General features: G+C 54.3%; 6 protein-coding genes across 6 annotated transcripts; 3 read left to right on the plus strand and 3 right to left on the minus strand.

Annotated features, from left to right (window-relative positions):
- Nucleotides 1-3,254: 3,254 nt before the first annotated feature.
- J7T54_001906 (ATP-dependent RNA helicase-like protein) lies at nucleotides 3,255-7,952 on the plus strand (the record flags this gene model as incomplete). Its single annotated transcript, XM_051508603.1, has 6 exons — nucleotides 3,255-3,981; nucleotides 4,031-5,301; nucleotides 5,355-5,452; nucleotides 5,500-7,524; nucleotides 7,578-7,653; nucleotides 7,707-7,952. 6 exons carry the CDS (start codon nucleotides 3,255-3,257, stop codon nucleotides 7,950-7,952), a joined length of 4,443 nt encoding a protein of 1,480 aa, XP_051360345.1.
- A 333-nt stretch (nucleotides 7,953-8,285) lies between these two features.
- Nucleotides 8,286-11,549, minus strand: J7T54_001907 (putative RNA-binding protein -like protein; the record flags this gene model as incomplete). Its single annotated transcript, XM_051508604.1, has 1 exon — nucleotides 8,286-11,549. One exon carries the CDS (start codon nucleotides 11,547-11,549, stop codon nucleotides 8,286-8,288), a length of 3,264 nt encoding a protein of 1,087 aa, XP_051360346.1.
- Nucleotides 11,550-14,317: 2,768 nt separating this feature from the next.
- Nucleotides 14,318-15,351, plus strand: J7T54_001908 (uncharacterized protein; the record flags this gene model as incomplete). Its single annotated transcript, XM_051508605.1, has 3 exons — nucleotides 14,318-14,410; nucleotides 14,472-14,906; nucleotides 14,953-15,351. 3 exons carry the CDS (start codon nucleotides 14,318-14,320, stop codon nucleotides 15,349-15,351), a joined length of 927 nt encoding a protein of 308 aa, XP_051360347.1.
- A 344-nt stretch (nucleotides 15,352-15,695) lies between these two features.
- J7T54_001909 (54S ribosomal protein-like protein) lies at nucleotides 15,696-16,851 on the minus strand (the record flags this gene model as incomplete). Its single annotated transcript, XM_051508606.1, has 3 exons — nucleotides 15,696-15,835; nucleotides 15,886-16,749; nucleotides 16,812-16,851. The coding sequence occupies 3 exons, from the start codon at nucleotides 16,849-16,851 to the stop codon at nucleotides 15,696-15,698; spliced, it is 1,044 nt and encodes a 347-aa protein (XP_051360348.1).
- A 1,959-nt stretch (nucleotides 16,852-18,810) lies between these two features.
- On the plus strand, nucleotides 18,811-19,940 carry J7T54_001910 (uncharacterized protein; the record flags this gene model as incomplete). Its single annotated transcript, XM_051508607.1, has 2 exons — nucleotides 18,811-18,870; nucleotides 19,212-19,940. The coding sequence occupies 2 exons, from the start codon at nucleotides 18,811-18,813 to the stop codon at nucleotides 19,938-19,940; spliced, it is 789 nt and encodes a 262-aa protein (XP_051360349.1).
- A 1,077-nt stretch (nucleotides 19,941-21,017) lies between these two features.
- Nucleotides 21,018-22,319, minus strand: J7T54_001911 (putative CDP-alcohol phosphatidyltransferase class-I family protein C22A12.08c-like protein; the record flags this gene model as incomplete). The annotated part of the gene is made up of 2 exons (XM_051508609.1): nucleotides 21,018-22,005; nucleotides 22,060-22,319. The coding sequence occupies 2 exons, from the start codon at nucleotides 22,317-22,319 to the stop codon at nucleotides 21,018-21,020; spliced, it is 1,248 nt and encodes a 415-aa protein (XP_051360350.1).
- Between the last annotated feature and the right edge of the window lie 106 nt (nucleotides 22,320-22,425).

The following is a 22,425-nucleotide window of genomic DNA, read 5'->3' on the forward strand; positions in this document are numbered from 1 at the left end:
TGCTATAGCCAGATAAGTGTCTGCGGGAACATCACCCACAATGAGACCGGCTCCTGCATCGAGAACGTTGAGAAGAAGGCGAGTAGAGACACCAACCCACGAACTTGCTTCTGTCGGCGGGCCAGTGGCGAGGGCCTTGATGATCCCCAGGCCGCGCAAGATACGAGATGCTGTAGCTCGAAGCGCGTTTCGGATACCCTCCTCCTTCTTGAGTTGAGCATTGACCTTGCTGGTCTCCTCAGCTGTTAGTTTTCGTTGCTGGCCCTTCTTCTTTTCTAGCTGGCCTCTAAGCTCCTCTTCCCATTTCAGGATGTCGTAATCCTTTTGGTTCTTGTTCGGCACAGTATTTTGAGACTTTTTGGCCAGGACATCCACAAAGCAAGTTCCCCCAGGCGTGCGGAAGATGGCGGCTTCCATTGGCCCCACGCCGGCTAGCTGAGAGGCATCAAGGTCAGCGCCGACGAGCTCGATTAAGCGAGGTACGATGATATCAGGGGCGACAAACGCCAACTCAGCAGCAGCGCTGAAAGCGGCCGCTCGAGCCAGCCTGAACGCATCGGATGCCCACTTCTCAACCTCTGCCATCACCTGATCCTTGTGCTTCTGAACAAGGTCTCCTGGGTCTATGCCCATGCGCAAGCACAAGGCGATCCAACTACAGCGTGGCACAAGCTCAGGCCTTGCAATCACCAGCATGGAGCAAGCTTGTGACTCATTGACCTCAGAAGAGATGGCATCCGGGCCATCCCCGCTGGGCTCGGGGCATATTGACTTGAAGACTTGATTCAGGCTGTCTGGGTCCAGTCGTAGGTCTTTGTCCTTAGTCGCTGGGTGCAGCGCGCAACTCCACAGCCCGTCGATAATAGCAGTACCAACAACGGCTGGTGAACTGGCGTAGATAGTGGCCAAGACTCTCGCACTGTCTTGCTGTGTGCGAGACGGGACGGCTTGGCCTGCTATTGTGAAGATCTCAGCTTCGGCCCACGCCAAAAGCAGGTCTTTGCTTTGCTGCTCGCTGAGGAACAGAGCAATGCTCGAAAGGGCGCACGAAAACCAATGCAAGTCGGTCTCGCCGGCTAGCTTTGTGAAGATGCGATGATTGAGCAGGAATCCTTGTTTTCCCCCAGATGAGAGCCCCTCTTGAGTGACAGCGACTTTTGCAAGTAGCTGTTTAGACGCCTCAGCAGGCATGTCTTTCTGCAGACGCGGCGCAAGAGCGGTCAGGATGAATGCGCCAACGGCGATACCATTCTGAACAGCAACCACAGGGTTGCCTGCGACATCCTCAAAGTTGGCGACGAGCTTAGGCACGACCGCCTCGGCAAACTTTAGCTGCCCAGCGGTGAAACCAGTGCTTGACCCTGACTCAAGTATGTTGGCAACCAATAAAAGCCATAGCCTCCGAGAATTCGGCTTCTTGTCGGACAAGCCCTTGGCCAAAGTATCGAAAACCGGTTTAGGTATCTCTACTTCTTGGTTCAGAATCTGCGACAGCGCTCGTGCAAGAGCTGATGTTTCGGCGCTCAAAGCTGGTTCATTGCCCTCCTTCGCAGCGACAGCAGCAAGGCCAGTGGCAACTACAAGGGCAGACGCTTGTGGCAAGGTGATACCTTCCAACATCTCTGCGTGCAGGACTCGGTGGTCCGCGGCTGATAGCTTTCCCCCTTTAAGAGGATTCAGGACCTCCTCAACTATGGCCTGCAGAAGGGCTTCATCATGCGACCGTGACACGAGATCCTTGAAGGAGCCAACTGCCCCTGTGCGGACTTGAACATTGCTTGACTTGATGCTAGACAAGAGCGGCTTCAATAGTCTTTCCTTGAGGATCTTGGAGAGATCATAGCTCTTCGGCAGAGAGGCTACAAGAGGCCTAAGAACGCCGGTGAGGATGATCTCAGGCGCGCGCAACAGGCCTTTCTCCAGGGTCGTAACCACTTGCTTTTCAATCTCTTCAAGCGTAGAGAACTCGGTGAAGAAGTCCCGTAACCCCGACGCCACATGTCGTTCGACGGCAACTTTGGAACCAACAACCTCCCGCGTATAGAATTCGTAGTATTGTGGTTTGTGGGATTCCAGCAGAGGCTTCATCTCTCCAATGCGTGCAGAGACCCCGGCTATGAGACCGAGCAGAGGTGAGTTTTTGGCGATCGGGTGGCTGGCCTTGCTTGCCAGTATTGACATGGCATCGTTCAGTGTCTTCTCCCGGTTGCTCTCAGTCTTGAACAATTTCCTGAAACCTCTCCTAGTGACCAGGGTAGCAGAGTTTGCGACACTTCGTTTCGAATTTGGCCGCACGCAACGCTCGAAGGAATCAGCGATGCAGATAAGGATATCACTAGCGACGTTCTCCCACAACGGTGTACCAGCAAGATTCTGCATCAGCAGACTGCACCACTCGACGAGCACAAATGAGTTGGACACAGCTATTGCGGGCTTCTGGGCTTCACCCCGAATGTACTTGGTAACGCTTCCCAAGAGTTCCGGCTCAATGCCATTGTTGACTAGCGTTGCAAGACATGTCTGTACCGCCAACCTCGACTCTCGGTCGGTGTAGAGGGGGATCGTCGCAATCAGAAGCTGGACTATTTGCGATATCGAGGAGGGCTCAACACCTGGAGGACAAGATGCATTAGCCTTCGGCCAAGCTCAACGAGTACTTGAAACTTACTGCGGCTGGCCAAAGCTTCGTTGATGGCATGCAGCTGCCCGATGCGCAGGGATGTCGATGAAGAAGCAATTGATATAGCAGCCTTGGCGATGTTGATTTCGGGCCCAGTGGCCCTGCTTGTGGTCTCTTCTTCGGACATTGCGAGCAAAGGCGTTTATTGAGAGGATCGAGGAATCATGGGGGGCCAACGAAAGTTGCAGGCGTTCCGAGTCGGTCGTCTAAGCCGCGCCAGTTGCCAGAGAACGGAGACTTGGCATGCACAGCACTTTCGAAGGGATCTTGAAGCGAAGGACAACGTCGAGAAGGGATCTTGTGGCGCTCGCTGGCTTTTGGAAAATAGACACTGGCCTGAATTGCAAGTTAACAGCTTGGAAGAAGGTCGGCGGGCGGTGACCCCACTAGTCTGCGAGTGCCCCGCTATAATTTTTAACGTGGGCAGCCGTAACCTCACAGTCAGACAGACGGACGGACAGGCCAGGGTGGGTGTGCCGTTCTCACATCGAATCCACTGGAGAAAGACTCGTCAACTCATTCCGTCCCCTGCTCCAGCCTCGACCCCCTTACACCCTGTATCTCGCGTGTGAGCATGGCGGGTACCAAAAAGAAGAAGAAGCCCGCTGCCAATCCTGCGCGAGGTTTCGCAACAACGTCCATCGCGTCTAAACCGCGACCAGAGAATGAAGAACCCAAACAACAGAATGTTGCCCCTCCATCAAAAGGCGACAGTGCCCCACCATCATCAGCGGCACCAGCAGCTGTCGTTGGGAACGCATCCAAGCCCGATGCCCCCAAGGAACAGTCTTTGAGTCCAGAGGAGTTTGAGAGACAGCTAGAGGAGTCTGAGCTGCAACTCTTGGTCGAGAAACATGCGCAGAAGGTCAAACGCGATGCTCAGCGACAGCAATCTCGGCTTGAGACGGATCGTCGACTCTTGCGTGGCAATGGAGATTCCGTCAACTGCCCGAAATGGCTGCCTGAAGATCTCATGGGCCACATACTGGAAATTATCCAGGCTGAGAGCCGATTCGCGGCATCGAGCATAGTACCTGAAGCCTCGGGAAATAGTAAAATGCCCTCGGAAGAAGATATGATCATTCGGTTATGGACTCTCCAGCAAACTCTGCAAGCCACCGGTTTCCCACAGTCGCGAGTCGCAGCGGTGGTCAAGTATATCATAGATATTGCTCCCAACGTCTCTGTCGCCGGAAAAGACCTCGTTTGGGGTTTGGAAGAGGCGCTTGAGTGGCTGGCCAGAGAATGCGATGCTGCAGAACTTCCAGCATACGAGAGCAGACCTAAGCCTGTTGCAAAAGGTATGCCACGCTCGGTCTGGGTCCCATGCCAGTAGCTGACCTCCTTCAGACACACCCAGTGACACGCCTACGTCCACTCGGCCAAGTACTCCGCGACCCAGTGGCGCTCAGGGGAAGGGGAAGGCAAATGGGCGCTCCAAAACTAAGGCGTTATCTGCCAAGAAGCTCGTTGTCACTTGCGATAGTGATATTGAGCCCGACAATTTACAACCGGAATACCTTGCTACGAAGCGGAAATTGCTTGAGCTCGAGCGCGGATACACAACTGCAAGCAGCGACAACGATGATCAGGAGCTCGCGATAGCCAAGGCCGAGGCTAGACTCAAGCGGATTGAAGATGACGTGCTTTTCGACCTCTACTTGGCCGAACAGGAATGGAAAAAGCAAAGGGTCGCTGTGGAGAGAGATATTTCTGCAACGAAACAGCAGCTGAAGTCTGCTCAAGACGAATCTCCCGAAACATCCCAAGACAAGCCTGAACATGAGGTCAAAGACGAGTCCGAGGACGGTGACGTTAGCGAAGAAGCGCAACGGATCGCGGCAGAGATCTTAGCTCAAGACGACGAGGAAGATGAGGGTATAGATGGCTTGTTTGCCTCGCTGCCACAGACCGAAGTCGACGAGGCAACCGGAAAGTCACAAACGGTTGTAACGTCTGCTGACGGAATCAGAGTTGTCATCAAAGACTTCGGGAAGCTCACGGGATTGAGTCCGAAGCGGGTGCTAGAGGAGGCATGCAGGTCGCGAGACGGTGCGGTGAGGATTTCATACATCAAGATCTCGGAGGCATCGTTCGCCAACCGCCATGCCGTCGACATCTCATGGTCGAAGCCCCAAGAGGTGCCACTTGTTGTGCCTGGAGGCGACGTGGAAGTCGCTGCAGATGCAGACAGGTTCACTTTCACAATGGTGGGTGTTGCAACCCCGGATGCGTCGCAGTCCGAGGCATATGTTGCCACGGCTGCGGCTGCTCACATTTTCAGCGGCAACACCCGCGAAGAGAAAGTAGGGATGCGTCTACCGCCCGCGTGGCGTGACCTGTTCCAGGAGCAAGTGAATGCCAAGCGAGATCATCTGCAGGCCCAAGACCGTGAGGTCGTCAGGGATTTAAGAGCTTTGGTGAGGGAGAGGCGAGACCAAGAGCTGGAAGACGGTGTCATCCTCCAAGGCGCCTTCAGAGGTCGTGGCGCCGGCAAGACCGCGCAAGATTCAAGCGACAATGCACACACAGACCGAGCCAAGTCCAGCAATGCGAACGCCGATCTCTACAGGAAGATATGGGCAGATAAATCTTCTACCGCCAAGTTCCAACAGATGCTGGTATGCCTCTTGCATTTGAGAAATGACACAGATGATACTAACGAACGATACAGCAAGGTCGTATGCAGCTTCCCATGTGGGGTTTCAAGAACCAGGTTCTTCAAGCTGTTGACCAGAACCAAGTCGTGATCGTTTGTGGTGAAACAGGATGGTACGTCCGTTACTTATCCTTACATTTCTTGGCTAACGCCGTCTCAGCGGTAAGAGCACCCAGGTGCCAGCATTCCTACTGGAGCACGAGCTTGCGCAAGGAAAGCCTTGCAAAGTTTATTGCACAGAGCCTCGACGTATCTCTGCACTGTCTTTAGCCAAACGTGTCAGCGAAGAACTTGGAGAATCTCGTGGCGACTTGGGCACTAACCGGTCCCTCGTGGGATATTCGATTCGTCTCGAATCAAACACATCTCGCGAGACCCGTCTGATCTACGCCACGACTGGTATCGTGATGAGAATGCTTGAGGGTTCCAATGACCTGCACGAAGTGACACATCTGGTTCTAGATGAGGTCCATGAGCGATCCATCGACAGCGACTTCCTACTCATTGTCCTGAAGAGGCTCATGGAGAGGCGAAAGGATCTGAAAGTAGTGCTCATGTCAGCTACAGTGGATGCTGAGAGGTTCTCAAACTACCTTGGAGGCGCACCGGTGCTCAACGTTCCAGGGCGTACCTTTCCTGTTGAGGTTCGCTATCTCGAGGACGCGATCGAACTTACTGGGTTCCAGCCAGCCGACGTGCCGCCCGGCGACAAGTTTGTCGACTTGGATGAAGAGATTGTCGAGGGAGACGGAGATAGGCCGCAAACTGAAGGCAACAAATCTCTGTCGCGATACTCACCAGACACGCGCAAGGCTTTGGCGCAGATAGATGAGTATCGGATAGATCCAGATCTCGTCGTCCAGCTTATTGCCAAGATCGCGACGGTTGAAGGTCTCCAACCTTACAGCAAGGCCATTCTCGTCTTCCTACCTGGAATTGCTGAAATCCGCACCCTGAACGACATGCTACTTGGCGATCCTCGATTTGCCAGGGACTGGCTTGTTTATCCGCTTCACTCCACGATTGCTACAGAGGATCAGGAATCAGCTTTCTTGGTGCCCCCTCCTGGGGTGCGAAAGATCGTTCTGGCTACCAACATTGCCGAGACTGGTATTACTATTCCCGACGTGACCTGTGTCATTGACACGGGCAAGCATCGCGAAATGCGCTACGATGAGAGGCGCCAACTATCGCGGTTGATTGACACTTTCATCTCGCGGGCCAACGCGAAACAAAGACGAGGCCGCGCTGGTCGAGTGCAGCAAGGGCTGTGCTTCCACATGTTCACCAAACACAGACACGATACTCTGATGAACGATCAACAAACACCCGAGATGCTACGCTTGTCCTTGCAAGACTTGGCCATCAGAGTCAAGATTTGCAAAATTGGCGGTATAGAAGAGACGTTGGGCGACGCCCTGGATCCTCCCTCCGCGAAGAACATCCGACGTGCAATCGATGCCTTGGTCGACGTGCGTGCTTTAACTGCGGGAGAGGATCTGACCCCTTTGGGTCACCAACTTGCACGCTTACCGTTGGATGTTTTCTTGGGCAAACTTATACTTCTGGGATCGGTTTTCAAGTGCTTGGATATGGCGCTCACGGTCGCGGCTATTCTTTCGTCCAAGTCGCCGTTTACAGCTCCCTTTGGACAGCGCGCGCAGGCACAGAACGCGAAAATGCTCATGCGCCGAGGGGACTCGGACCTCCTGACAGTCTACAATGCCTACCTGTCTTGGAAGCGAGTGTGTCAGGCCAACAGTGGCTATGGCAAGGATTTCCAGTTTTGCCGGAAGAATTTCCTCAGCCAGCAGAACCTGGCCAACATCGAAGACCTAAAGGGGCAGCTGCTCGTTTCAGTGGCAGACTCTGGGTTCCTCTCGTTGACCGAGGATGAGAGGCGTGCGTTGAACAAGGTGAGGTTCTCCTCAGGTCGCGGCCGAAGACAGCAACAGTTCTTTGAGGTGCCTCAGCGGGTGAACATCAATAGCGATAATGACACGATCTCTTCATCTGTCATTGCCTGGAGCTTCTACCCTAAGCTTCTCGTTCGCGACACGCCTGGCACCAAGGGCCTGCGCAACATTGGCAACAACCAGTCAATTAGCCTGCATCCGTCTTCCGTCAACAAGAACCAGCTTGACATCAAGTGGCTCTCATACTACCACATCATGCAAGCCAAGACGTAAGTTTCAAAGCAGCCTCCTGAACGACAACGGCCGCCTCTGACAGATGTAGTGTCTACCACGCCCACGAAGCCACAGCCGTAGAACCGTTTGCTATTGCGCTACTTTGCGGCGACGTACGATGCGACGTGAGTGGTTCGCCCGCTATGAGAATGACATTCATACTGACTATCGTCGACAGCTGTTTTCGGGCGTGATTGTATTAGACGGCAACAGGGGTCGCTTTGCCCTCCCTGACTGGAAGACAATGCTCGTTGTCAAGGTGCTCCGAACGCGACTTCGCGAGCTGCTCACTCGCACCTTCAAGCAACCAGGCAAGCTGCCCACCGCGCAGCAAGAGAAGTGGCTTGATGTTTGGCAGCGCCTGTTCTCTCAGGAATTCACGCAGCAGGATAATAGGCCGGTAGGTATCAGCGGCAAGACGTAGGGCGGCAGCTCGTGATTCAACGGGTTCACATGCATGGGTGGCGTACAGCAAGCATTGCGAATGGATCTCATACATCTCGATCGACAATCACGGGCATTAGATGTGGCGGACTAAGAAATGTTTCATAAAAGTAGATTGACATCAATGAATGTCATATGTCTAGCCGGAGCATGGTCGTTCCGCCTAGTTTCACCATCCTCTTCAATGTCCCTCTCCACTCCAATACGAGAAAGAAAATCAATACACTAGTCCTTTGGCCGCGGAGATTGAGGTATCAAGAAAGGCAAAACCAGAAACAAGCCAAATAAATGACGAAGCCGTCAAATGTCAATGTCAATCCTCAACGCCGGTTTCTACGTCTGCAGACTCTTCCTCTTTTCCCTTCTTCTCCGTTCCCTTGCCCCCGCTACTTGCGAGAAACATGGCTTTGAAGTCGGCATTACTCTTGGGGGCAGGTTTCCCGTTGGTAGCGCCGCTGGACCCAGCTTCAGTCTTCTCCCTCACGCCTGCAAAGCCAACCACACGCTTGGGGCCAGGCTTCTGAGCCCCAGGCCTGCGGACAACGGCGGGTGGAGGCATTATGGTCTTCGGTGCGTCAAACGAGTCCTTGGGCTTCTGGCTCTTGGTGTCCTTATTCCCGCCATATGTGATTTTGTCTTCTTTGCGCGGTGGTTTGGCGTGACGAAGCTCCTCTACAGACCCCGTCCGCAGCTTGAATCCTTCAAATTCCAAGCCATCAAGCTGCAGGGCCGCTTTTCCAGCAGTAGCAGCATCAGAAAACTCAATCTTTGCGCCGCCATGGGCTGGCTGAAGTGTCATTTGGACAATCGCGCCGTGGGGCTCAACAAGAGCGCGGACGCGGGCGTCGTTGACTGTGTCAGGCAGTCCCATCAGCGATATCGTCCGGGTCTTGATTTCATCCCGGGTTGGCTTGGTCACCAGTTGGGCATCGCCCATGGCCTGATCACCCTCGGCATCTTTGGCTGACGAGGGCGCTGGCGAAGCAGATTGACGCTCAGCATTCACAATCTTGGCGGATGATCTGATTTTTGAGTCCTTTGAGAGATCAACCTGCAAGATCTGAGAACGGAACTTGGTGTTGTTGAGCTCTGCCACTGCTTTTTCGGCCTGTTCTTTGGACTCAAAATCGATGAAAGCGAAGCCCTTGTTTTTGCCTGCCAGGGTCGTTGGGATGTTGGCGCGTAGGATGGTACCATATTTGCCAAAAACCTGTCTCAACTCGGATTCGGGAGCGAAACGGTCCAGGTTTTGAATGTGAACCTCGCGTCCTTCCGCCAATGCTCCTTCGCGGCGCTTCTTCTGGCCAGGATCCGAGAACTTGGCAACCAGCCTATACCTGTCCTCTAACAGGCTACCGTCCATGCTCGTGGCTTTGGCAGCGGCATCCCGGTCCCGGAAGGAAACGTAGCAAAATCGACGATGGGTGTTGACCTTGAGACTTGGCCAACGGATACTAAGTATGGTGCCACAATCTTTGAAGAGATCGCGGATAAATTTCTCGTCAGCAGCTGGTGGGAAATTTGCCAGGTATAGTGTGAGATCGTGGCCAGACGTGACTCGTAGCTGCGACTGCCCGAAATATTTGCCATCTCGGAGAAGAGCTGATTGGGCCTCCTCAGTTGTTTTGAATTCGATCAGCGCTGTTGAGGTCGGTTGGTCCGATTCTTGAACTAGAGCTGTGACGTTATTGATATGCCCATAAGGCTTGAAGTACTGGCGAAGCTTGACTTGAGTTACATCTGCCGGCAGACCCTCCACCAGGACGGTCGTATGCTCCCGATCTCTTTTGGCCGGAGCCGATTGCTCCTGTCCGGCGGTGAGTGAAGTTGTCGAGTTCTCCTCATTCTTCTGGCGTTTGCTGGATTTTGCAGAAGCTTCGCCCTCCGCAATTATGTCATCGCGTTTACGTTTCGTCTCACTCGCTGGAGGTTCCGCGGGGACAAGGGTCTCCTGCTGTTGTTGCTGCGGCTGCTGCTGCTGTGTGTAGTAAGCAGCGTATGCCTCGTCTTTCTCTTGTTGCTCTCTCTCCCGACGTCGGCGGATCTCTTTCGCAGCTTTATATGCCCTGTCGGTGGCTCTTCGCATGGATGCCGGTGGTTCGTAGTCGTTGCAGTGCTGTAAGTACACCTCAAGCACCTTTTCTGGCCAGTCAATGTTCGTCCGCGCCACCGCTCGCGCGAGGACAGATGTCGCGAGGGTGGGGACCCGCAATCCATTCGCATTCGACAGAGGAGTCGGGCTGCGTGTTGAGGCTGGTTTTGAGGAGAAGATGAGCATCTCCCACATGTAGTAGCGGAACCAGAAGTCATGGCTGTCGGCGTGTATCGGGACACTGGCCAGTTTATTCCACTGTGCGCGAGCTTCGTCTGTCGCGCCCTTCTTTTCCGTGAGATATTGGATATAGATACGCTCCAGCCGGAACTTTGGATCGCCCTGAAAATCTTTGCCGTACAACCGCTTGCCGACAACGGCCACATTTTCCAGAGCCGCCGGAAGGCCGACATCAGCCACGTCAACAGCTTCGTCGCCCGCACCAGCCTCGACGGCGCGGCGTTTCAAGAACCCGCACCAGGCGACATACATCTCGATCATGCTCTCCATCCCCGCCTTGTACAGCTGGTCCTCGCTGGTCGCCGCATGCTTGATTCGTTCGATCTCGGTAAAACTGAGATTGGCTTCTTCTGCGCAAAGAATGTACTTGTTCCACATCTTCCCCGACCAGGGGCAGTGCTTCACCGCTCGTTCGAGAACATCCAGAAGGTTGCTGACGGCGCTGGAGTTCAGTTTAGACGATGACAGGAATACGACAGACTCATTCCACATTGTTTCGTCGGTTACGAAGACCCCGGTTAGAGCACGGTCGAAGAGTCCACAGCATAGATCTATACCAATGTCCGGGTGGTCGTTGTTACGCTTGCTCTGCAACATTTCCCATTCCAAATATTCCTCCATTATGGACTTTTCCAGCTCGAGATCCTGCGCCTTCTGCGCCTGCCTCAGGCGAATCTCAAACGGGTCCCGGTCATCGATCAGCCGCTTCGTTTCCTGTGCTTGACCCGTGACTTCTTTCATGGTGTCTTCCCAAGCGTTGCGATTGTATTCCGAGAGAAAGCTGGAGAATGCCTGCGATGTCTCCTCCCACGCGAGGTGTGGCGTGAGGAGTCGGTTGCGGTAGAGATGTGTAATGCGCTTAATACCGTCGGGTGTCCTGGTCTTGGATAGCAGACCCATCTCGTGGGATATCCACCGATCCCAGAGCTCATGGCTGTCGCTTATGCGGTATTTGATCGACTCGTAGCCTTGCTGCCACAGGGCTAGGGCGGCGCCAAAGGAGAAAAGCTCGCGACCCATCATGCGCTCCTCTTCAGACCAGCCTGAACTCGAGTCCTGAGACTCGCCCCAGAGAGCCCAGAAGAAGTCGCAATAAGCGAGCCATAGTCGCAAGCTGCCGGGCTCGAGGCTGACTGCGCGCTTGTACAGCTCGATAGCATGAACGCGTTTTTCCAGATCGGTGGCATTGCGGACTGCCTCGTCGAGATAGGCTAGCCAGGACTCTTCGCCAACGGGTGACGCCATGTCGAATCGCAGTCAGTGGCGGGCCTTTTTTTCACTGGCCATCGATCGTGCGTCAAAGTGTCGGGGTGTTCGAACGCGTATGTCAGGACAGGGCCAGCGGGTGATGACCAAGCCGCGCTCGGGTGTCAAAATTCGTGGTCGTGGCCCGTGGGTCAGGCAGCTGGGAAGGTGTGGGGATAATTTTATGGATAGTGAAGCAAATGCCGGGTCAACGAACAAGGCCCATCAAAGAAGTGAGAAGCAACGGCTGCCGTGCTAGTATCCGTACCGGTTGGTCAAATGAACAACGGGGCAGTCTCAGCTGCAACAGCTGCGTTGTTGATCTCTGGCGAGCCTCACTTTGGTGAGGAAAAACTGAACAGGGAACGAACGTGACCACGCCAAGGTCCAAGGAGCGCGCGCGACCCTACGAAGGGTAGGTAGCCAGTCAGTGAAAGCAGCTTCATTAGCGGCTCGCTTCATCGTCACTTCTGGCGGTCTAGAACGCCTCGCAGCCAATTCGGCTCGCGTGGACAGCCACTATCCGAGCCGCGTGGGGAGAGTGACGTACGTATTCATCTACAGCCCAGCTACCAGGCAACCACGCATGGCAACATAGCGATTGGCCACGCCCGAGTGCAACAGCTCACCATGATGAGGTACTTATCTTGAGTGATCTATCGTTGCACACAACAATCATGAAGCCACTCCAACTGGTCGAGCACTTCTTCATGTCCATGCTTTAGGAGGATGGCTTTCCGGCCACTCCGAATTTTGTACTTCCACAGGACTCATATTTGTTTATACACGTGCGTTTTGCCAGGCAACATGCTGTCCATGACAACGCGTTGTTAGCAACTTTGAGAATTTCATCAAACGCATAAGAATGACGAGATAATTCATCAATGCCACCAGGATGGAGATACTTTTCCATATCGGCGTCTAGATAGTTGATAGAACTGTCATCTGTTTGACCCTCGAGTCGTTGATTGCGGAGTGTAGGGTAACTAGAAACAGACACGCCAGTAGTCGGTTCTCGCGAGTCGCGGTGCTATCCCCATGTTTTTCATCAGTCATCACTGCAATACGTACCTCTAATGATCGAGTGCCTGTGAGGCTTGGCAGGGGCTACAGCCATCGGCATCCGCGTTATTCTCTCTTATTTCAAAAGACTATCCAAGGAGCTTTAAAAAATATGCCAATGGCACCCAAACTGACGGTGATTACAGCAAATCCATAACATGAACTGATGCAAACATGCAAACATTCATCTCCTGTCACTGCAAAGACTTGCGGAGGTGGTTGCTGCCCCAGGCGTAGATCCAAGTTGTTAGTTCCGACACGTTCATGGGTTCATAGTGTTGTGGTAATTAGTGCGCGGTCCCCACACCAACAATTCCTCCGAGTCCTCGCGTCGAATTCCAAAGATGACTCAATGCGGTAGCTCGTCCTGTTGTTAAGAACAATTCCTTACATGTACTCAGCCTCTCAGTGAATGTCTAGGTCTGGATGGAAGGTGACCATGTTCCTGGAGAGGGGTGCGTTGCGATCGCTTCAGATTGTTTGTTTTGAGTATCCTGGCGCATGAAGCATAGCTGTCGCAGCTATCCGTATACACACCAGCATTGATCACCCGACCTAACTTCTACCTTGTTAACCATGGGAGATTCATCCTTGAGCCGCGCAGGATCTTGGCGGGTTCGCGCTGGCCGTCTTGCACAGACATACCTAGCGTGTTAGGTCACCAGAGTCGCACCAGTATGCTGAAGTACTACTGGGCTTTGTGCGTCCGTACAACATCAGAACGATATGTGGAAGGAATCACAAGCTACCCAAATCCACGCAAGGCTTGCGAAAATGCTCGAGCTGATTTGTGCCCTCACTCATCCTCCGTTTGACGCTAGAAGACTTCCTGAGACACCGGCTGCTGTGCTTGTTGTCTAGGCGCTGCAGGCACCCGCTCAGCTGCTGGCCCAGCTGCCCCGTGCACCTGTAGACTGGACATGGATGATGGGAGCGCCCCCTGATTCCAGTCCCAAGCTGGCATCATGATCCACCCAAACCATCCCGAGTTATGGGAGGGCAATGTGCGGCGGTGCGCCGGAGCGAGCTCGCTGCTCAACAAGGGCACTCCACTCTTCCCACGAGCCCGATCCCATTTCAACGTCTGCAATAGCTTCGAGTGTCTCTTTGACATCCCTCTCACCTTCCTCTCACATCGTAGCTTCGGCATAGTCATTCATTCTTTCTCGCTGACCGGTGCCTTTCACTCATTTGTTACTACTTTCTCTCGCTCCAGTCTCTTTTGAGCTCACCACGACCTACCTTCGTTTCACGAGAAGCACGAACTCGACATTACGCACGCTACGGACGATCAAACACCTTGTCATTACTTGGCCGGTCGCAGTAAACGACTAGCGACTCCAAATCTCATCCTGAGAGCTCGACGCGAACGGCACCGGACGTACCCACGTTGGAAATCCGGGCACACGTATCGGTTTGCAGACGAATAAGGAACCACGCGCTCTCATTCGAAAGCTCGCTTCACCTGGTCTCACACTCTGCCATTGGCCAGGGTTGCGACAATTTGTACTTCACCACAGTGACACCATCGAGCTGGACTTGACCCTTTTTCCTGATACTCGCGCAATCGCTCAGTCCCCTATCGCGACTCGCCAGATCCACCTCGCGCCTGTCCATCAGCGGCCAATCGCACTCCACAAACCCTTATTCTTCGTCTTTATATTCCCGACTCTGCTTTCAAAATAAAAAATACGTCAGCCTTCAGCATGCGGAGCTTTCTGTCTGTTCTCAGCGTTTTAGCTGCCGTCAGTGTGGTTAGCGTAGCTGGCCAAGAAGCTCCTGCTGACCCAGCTTGTGTGGTACGTGGTCCCTTTCAAAGAATACTCCTGGCTGGAGTCAATCTGCTCACAGACACTGCAGGATTCTTGCAACAACGACGTTAGAAACACCCAATTCGCAGAGTTTGGCTGTACCAATGCCAACGAACCTGGTTGCCTTTGCACGGTCGAGAACTTCCGCTATAGTGTGAGGGATTGTTCCACCTCTCGATGCACCGGCACCACGGAAGCCCAAGTCAGCGGGTGGTTCGACACCAACTTTTGTGCCGGGTTTCCCGTCGACGGCGCCGTCGACGAAGGGTCTGCAACAACATCTGCCGCTGAGGAACCGGCGGCTACGACCACATCGGCTGCTGAGGAGGAAGAGCAGCCAACCACGTCTGCGGCAGTGGAGGAAACTGAGAGCGCAGACTCAACAACCCTTGAGCCGACCAGCGACGCCGCCGCCGCAACGACGACCGCTCCAGAGGAAACCGAAAGCGCAGCTGCAAGCACCAGCGCAAGCGCTATCCCTACCGTGAGTCTTGCAATTAACTCGGCTAGACCGGGCTAACGATTTTCAGGAAGCCTCTGAATCCGAAGAAACGACTTCCGCCGCAGAGACATCCAGCAGTGAGACCAGCGAGACCTCTGCAGCAGATGACGAGGAGGAGGATGATGAAGCAGCCGCCGGCACCGGGGGTCTGTCACAGGGCGCCGCTGTGGGCATCGGTATCGGCGTTGCTGTTGTCGTTATTGCCATCGCAGCAGTTGCCATTGCTATTCTTCTCCGGAAACGCAAGCAGAAGCAGCAGAGAGGCCCTCGACATCCCGATATTTCAAGGCCTATGCCTGACGTCGGCCGTGGCTACGGATCCGGTGATAATGGTTCTTATATGGAGAAGCACGGTGAATCTTTTGAGATGACATCGAACCGTTATGAGGATATGGTCCCTAGGCAGGTGCCTCGTACAATGGTTTGAGACGGCGGTGCCCAGTCCACGGAATATCAAGCATTATGGACCAACGCCGTTCGCATGATTTCTTTCTGTATGAATTCGACTGGATAGCTGTGAAAGCGGGATCAAGGGAAACAAACAATCAACCAAGTGCTCATCTTATCGTAGGCCGCCGGTCATGCGTGATCTCTAGCCGATATCGTGGCCTGCAAGCTCGTAGAATATCAACGGAGTACAGTAACAGTGCGGTCTATCATTTGCATCTTCTAGTACATATGTTACATGTCTCGAAGTCAGCATCCGAAACCACTATCCTACATATTTACAAACGCCCTTGGACCCATTCGAGACATGCCACGCATCTGCGTCTACCACGAATAGTAAGGTCTTTGGCCGTAGACCTTCCTGTTTGGTAGGTGTACCCAGGGACCTTCTGCGAGCTTTTTAGCTTCACGCTCCTGATATTCTCGTATCCTGGTCCTCTCTTCCTTCAGGATGACGGTGAAACCTATCATCATGTCAGTCTTCGACTCCATGTGGCAAGGTCAATGTCCATACTAGCTTTGGGATTTTGGATGATACCCATTCGTCCGCGACCCTTGATATCCGTGTGTTTCCCGCGCCAATCGCCTCGGCCGACCCACGATTGGGCAACGTACATTCGCGTTGGGTCACGAATCTCCATCCAGGTCCCATCTTTTGTCTGGATCTTCTTGGGCTGTTTGAGAAGTTCTCCGTTAACCCGACCCAGGCCCATGCCTTGCTGCGTGATGGCCAGGTCGCGTGCCTGTTCGAGGTACCACTTGATTTCGCGGGCCATCTTCTTCTTGGACCACTGCATCTGCGTAATCGCATCGTCCACAGTCTTGCCTGCGATTTGACGAGACAGCATGACAAGCTTCTTGGTGCTCGTCGGCAACCAGGCACTTTTGTGCAACAGCTCACGCTCCGTCATTTTGATGCGCTCTTGCGGTGTGAGCACACCCCGCCGCCGGACCATTTGGATAACCTTGCGCCGCTGCCATTGGACGCGCGAAGCTGGATCGGGGTCGATGGCTATGTGCGTGCCTTCGTGCGTAAGAGCTTCCCGCCTTGCTACCTCGAGCTGTTCCTCGAAGGACTGTGGTGCGTTCTCGGGGACTCCAGAACCGTCTCGTGACAGCGACTGCGCCGTCTCCTTCTCGGCTTCTTGAAGTTCGTCCGCGAAAACTCCGGCTGGTTCGTCTGCTGCGGGGCGGGTCTTGGGCTTCGAGGCTTTGAGGAACCGTTTGCGTACTTCCGGGTTGTCGAGATCAGAGCCAATGCCTGGGCCTTTATCGTTTTTCGCGCCCTTGCCTCCAAACAAGCTGCCGAGACTCCATTTATGACGAACTTGTACTGCAGGTCCCAGCCGCAGGGCAAGGACTGACGATGGGAGCGCCGCTGCAATGGATGTTAGCAGCGCGATCCTTGCGTTTGAAGAGTCAATGAAGCAGAGCACCTACCGGGCTGACCCAGATGACGAGCTGCCACACGGAGGGTCATGGTGGCAGTGTGCTGTCGCGCTGCTTCCAAATCTCGAAGCTCGCGTTCTGCGCAAAGTCGAAGATAAAGTGTCTGTCGTCGAATTTCCTGCAAAGGTCCAGTCCCCTGCCTGGCGCAGCGCAGTGTCGAGCAGCCCAGCCGTAGTTCTGCCGAGGAAGTTTTCGGGACCCATGCCATCACGTGACTACACTTTAGAGCGATTATCACCATCTAACGTTACCGGTTCCGAACCTCAGACCACCTCTTCGCCCAATTGACGAGCAAACATTTGCAACACACGATCGCCTCGAAAGCCCCGAACAGACACTCAATCGCTCACAATGGCCGTCAAGCCCATCACTGGTGTATGTTTTTGGACGCCAATGGCTGCTCCGTCTGGCGGAAGCGGCTCGGTTGCGACATGGATTGGATGACTGATAGTGGTGACCAGATGCTCCGACGAAACCTCGTCCTGGACCTTGGGCTCTCTTTCGGTACGTGGATACACGAATACAGGACTGTGTTCAGCGTGCTGGCAGTTACGCTCTGCCCTGGCGCTGAAGTGCAACTGTCCCTTCCGTCGATTGCCGAGGGCTAACGAATTATTGCAGGCATCGGCTTCGTTATGGCCAACTGGTTCTGGTACGATACGGACGAAAGCAGTGGCGCGACCTGATCGAAAGAATTGGTACTGACCCATTTTGCTAGGTACGGCTACCACATGCCTCGCACCAACGCCCGTGACAACTTCTATGCGAAGCTGGAGGAGAAGCGTGCCTCGAACGCCTCGCAGTAAAGGCATTACAAACCGAAAATGACATCACGCACGGTGATATAGGGCGGGAATCGGCTGGCTAGACGTTGTTTGCCGAGAGGAAGTTGGGTGCGATCCTTCGCTTGACGGGATGTACAATAGAGAGAAGGCAAATGATGGCTGGACGGAGCGTCTCGTTGACTTTGCTAAGGCAGTTGCTACTCCTGGTATCTCTACAACCACCGAGCTTTTCCTTTGTACACGGCTACCTAGCCCTGTGCTATCTTTCGCTGCGTGCAGGTTTGGCAAACGCAAGCTGGCGTGAATGCACTGGATGTGGTCCGCAAGGTGTATGCGCGCTGCCACTTCCCAGTAGCACAACCGCAGGGACACCGACTCAGGCCGCGATGTTCTGTTCCGTGGCGACGTACTCGTCATCGCCCATTCTGATGTTATGCCCTTGCTCGCCGAGTGCTTCGTGCCTGCTACAACCGGCGGCTTTCCAACGCAAGTCAAACGATTGACGGGGCCTCCATGAACGTGGCTGGCATTTTCCCACGACAACCCGAAGCTCATGGAATGTCCTTTGTGTCGGTCTTTAGTCTTAGCGTAGCACACAAAAACCTATGCGCATTGTAGACGTTTCCGCACTTTGAGCGCGACTTGACTCTGTGAAGATACTCAAGTCTCGGTGATAAACTGTGATTCGGCGCGTCGCCGGTAGCACAGTTGGCGCTTCTTTATCCGTATGTGTAGATCATTCCGGAGAATCCGACTGAGTCCAGCTTGTGGACCATTGATGAGGGCGGCGATGAGGGATGCCGGCGGTGTCAATTGCTGGTCGTGACGCTGTTCCAGCTGATTTCGGGTGGTCTCGTCCCTCCCAAGCCGTGGTCTCGACAGTAAAGATTCCCTTCTTGTCTTTGCATCTAACGTCGTGACCTCATCAGCCATCCGCTCTGCCAGCAATTAGACTAGCTCCTTATCACCGGCTTACCTCCTAAATAATCGCGTCACCTCCTCGCAAAGAATACGACTTTGCGTTGTGACTGGGTGCTCAACTTCGCATTTGTATTGGGGCATCCGGAGCAGGTCACAAGCTGTGAGGTCGATGCGGCTCACGCCCGGCACCATTTTGCGACGCTTGCCGTGGACATCCTGCTGGACCCTTTCGGAGAGCTCAGCGGCCTGGAAGTGGTGGCACGGCGGCGACATTATCGAAAGAAATGGAGGCGGCAATGGGAGCGCGGATCTTGGGTGAGGTCGAAGAGATGAGTCTGGAGGAGGTGAGTCTGGCGATGGCCTCAGGCTGCATTTTCCGGCCGACGTGGTGCTCAGTCAGCATCAACACCGTTTGACCCTTTCAGCAATTGCACCACGCACAGAACTCTCTGATGGACACTTTCAAAGTGGCATATTGGAACGGGCAATCGCAAGATGAGTCGTGACAAAGATATTGTCTGGCGAAGCTGTGGTGCATGATGCACAACAGCAGTGAATCTGCTGTCAACGTGGTTACGTCCATCTCGGAAGATGAGCCGTCAATATGCGTCGAATGTTTCGAGCGCCCTGAACATTCGATGTCATGTCTTGAAGGGTTGAATGCACCGCTGACCCTCCTCCCCAGATACTCGATACAATTCGAACGTCCACAGGCAGCGCAGCAACCAAGACACCGCTCAAAACGACCCATCTCCCAGCCCTCGACGAGATTGCAGCCCGGCATTTTCGGGCAACACAGGCACCTACTCTCGCCCTCCATGGACGACATCTTCCACTACTCTACAAGCTTACCTCGACGCTGGTGTCATCTCCACATAGCCATGCCCTGTTGGTGATTGATCTAGCAGGGCGCTTCGACGCTACACGGCTGACTTGCACGGAGATGGACGCGCGCCACATCTACATTCACCGGCCGTCACGGCCAAGCTCATACGGCAGCAGCCCCACAGAAGGCGACGACCACAACAGCAACGGGACCACCAGCGCCGACCATCTACGGGCGCTGGTCGATGAGGCAGGCAACTTCATGCTTTATGGCGCCGCAGCCGCGCCGAGTGCGTCTCGCCAGTGGTGGGGCACGATTGTAGTTGGAGGCATGGGGGCCGGGCAGGTTGTCGCAGGGTGGAAGGGCTGGCTGCGGATATCCCGCGAGGAAACGCCTGGGTTTGCGCTGGGCACGAGTGCTGAGGAGGCTCTCACACGGCGCTCTGCGCGGCAGAGCGTTGTCGACGCGGCCGGCTGGATAGCGGAGTCTCAATGGGGAGACTTTGTCTTCCGAGAGGAGAATGTTGAGGATCGCTTGCACGGTGATCTTGATGAGGAACACCTGAGATTGGGGCAGGAACAAAGGTGAAGGATCTCGATGAGCTCGGGCATAGGTTATTTGCATACCCGAGTTTTATCAAAACCTTCCGAGATTGTATTTGAGTGCTGATTTATGCCTCGTCTATCCGGGGCGAATATCCATGGGTAATCGAGGCGACAGGACCGCGTGATCGCCCCGGATATCCATGGGTAATCGAGGCGACAGGACCGCGTGATCCTTGAGCAATACTCGCCAAGGCATCGCATGCTTCGCCCCAAGTGGGAACGTGGATTCTGGAGATAGACCATAGTCGTGTGGTTGGTTGTGGGGAAGGCGAGAATGCCATGGTCGTAGTAGCACGTCCAGTGACATGATCCTGTGGCCAAGGCACCTGCCATGGAGCCGAGGCGCCTGCGTGTGGGGTTTTACGCATTCATGACGAGAAGAATGGCTTGCCAGTTTGGGTAATCCGGATGGCCCCCTTTCCGATGTTTCTTGGTTCGGGCGACCTCGGTGTTTCTTCCACAGGTGCAGTTGTCAAGCATGGTTGTGGGCACGTTTCGTGATGATCCCATGCACCCTCGTGCCAACAAGGATGTAGGCCTACGCCGCTTGCTGTTTGCGGGTCTTCGACGTCGTTTGGTACTTTGGTGTATTGTGGCAATGGGAGGAGCGTCCAAGATATAACAATCCTCACGAATGGCATCGGCTTGATGTACTTACAATTTCTAGTGATGATGTTGTGAGCTTGAGCTTTCGTTGTCACAACAGTATCAATAACTAATGATGCGAAAGTTACGACTTGTGATATAAGCAGTAGGATATTGTTGAAGTATTTGCATTGAAGTATTGATGTGATGCTCATCAAGGGGTATAAGGGGCATCATAGAAGGTATGCTATCTGAAGGCCATCACTGCTAAGAGCGATTGATCTATCATCGCGCGTCCTCTATCCAACTGGTGTTTCTCACCAGTCCTCAAGACGAACCGAATGTATGTCGTTTCTCGTGAGGTGACAAAAAAGAAAAAAGGAAATGAAAACTCCTGTATCCCGTCCCAATCCTGCAATGCTATGACCAACTCGAAAATAGAAGAAAGGAAAGCTCAAACTAATCTCCGATCAACTTAAACCAGGATGCCGCACTCTTCGTCGAGAATGCTGCGGGCGTTGTCAGTGACATCGGTGGTCTTGAGCATCGCCTGCTTCAAGCCAGACATGCCCTTCTTCTTCATCTCACGGTGGAGACCGTGGTTGACAGCGTCGAGAACATTGGTGACAGTGACACGAGGCTTGTAGGCGGGCTCGGTACCCTCCTGGTATACACCAGTCTTGACGAGGATGGAGTACCAGTCGTTGTCAGCCTTCTCGTTGACAGCGTTGGTGCCGCGGATATCGCTCTCAGGAGTGTCACCGACGAAGTAGACGGTGGAAGGGGGAGCGGCAAGACCGTGCTCAGTGCTGCGCCATTGGGTCATTAGGCGAGAAGCGAACTCGAAGGTGGAAACCTGGGGCTTGCCGAATGCGTGCGTGTTGAGCTTGCCTTGACCACCGGTGATATCCTTGAACGTAACCTCGAACATGCGGCGGAGAGCGCCCATACCGAGACGGACGTGCTCGTGGGCAGCAGACCAGACGACGTCGTTGTGGGAGAAGTAGAAGGGGGGACCCTCGTCGAAGGTCTCAGAGCGGGTGCCGAGGCGGCCACCCTTGGACATGGCAACGTCAAGCATGATCTGGATGTCGCCGGCCCAGTCGCGGGAGTCGGCGAAGACGAAGACGGCATCGATGGTGACATCGCTGAAATCACGCTCACGAGAGTTGGCGTGCTCCTGCTCGGTGAGCTTGCGGAACGGAGTGGTGGCAGCGTCGTGTTTGATGATATCGCCAGGGGTGACAACGTCCTTGAAGCCGTAGCCCTCAGCGACTTGGCGGCACTTCTCACCCTCTCCACCGATGACAAGGACGGTGCCGTAAGTCTCGGCCATCTCCCTCATGGGAGTGTGGCCGCAGATGAACTGACCGACCTTGATATCACGCTCCAGCTGCTTGGAGAGATCGCGGCAGCGCTCCTCTTCTGTCTTACCACCACCATTGGTAAGGAAGATGTGGGGGCTGTATGGTGTGTTAGTGTGTTGTGGGGACGCAGGGTTTGTCAAGTTGGCTTACATGGCGACACCGTACTCATTCTGCCCGTCGAGGACCTTCATGGCCTCGATTGCCTCGGGGATGGCCTTTCCACCACGGACGAGGACACCGTCAATGTCGAAAGCGAAGACGAAGGAGTCGGCGACAGCATTGTCCAGGGGTGGAGAAATGGGAGAGGCTGTAGATTGAAGGCTTGAGAGGCTGGAGGAGGAGCCTGTGGACTGAAGTTCGGGTGACGAGGGAGCACTGGAGCTGTCGTCGAAATATTGGTGACCCGACATGTTTGGGTGTGAGGTGGCGGTTGTTGGTGTAAGTTGTTTGTGGAGTGGGGTGTTGAATAGGAAGATGGGGAGGAACTTCAGATTCAAGTCAAGGAAGGGATAGTCG

This window comes from Emericellopsis cladophorae (genome assembly GCF_022114955.1).
Source record: "Emericellopsis cladophorae strain MUM 19.33 chromosome Unknown NODE_46_length_184447_cov_119_232918, whole genome shotgun sequence".
NCBI classification, from domain to species: Eukaryota; Fungi; Ascomycota; class Sordariomycetes; order Hypocreales; family Bionectriaceae; genus Emericellopsis; species Emericellopsis cladophorae.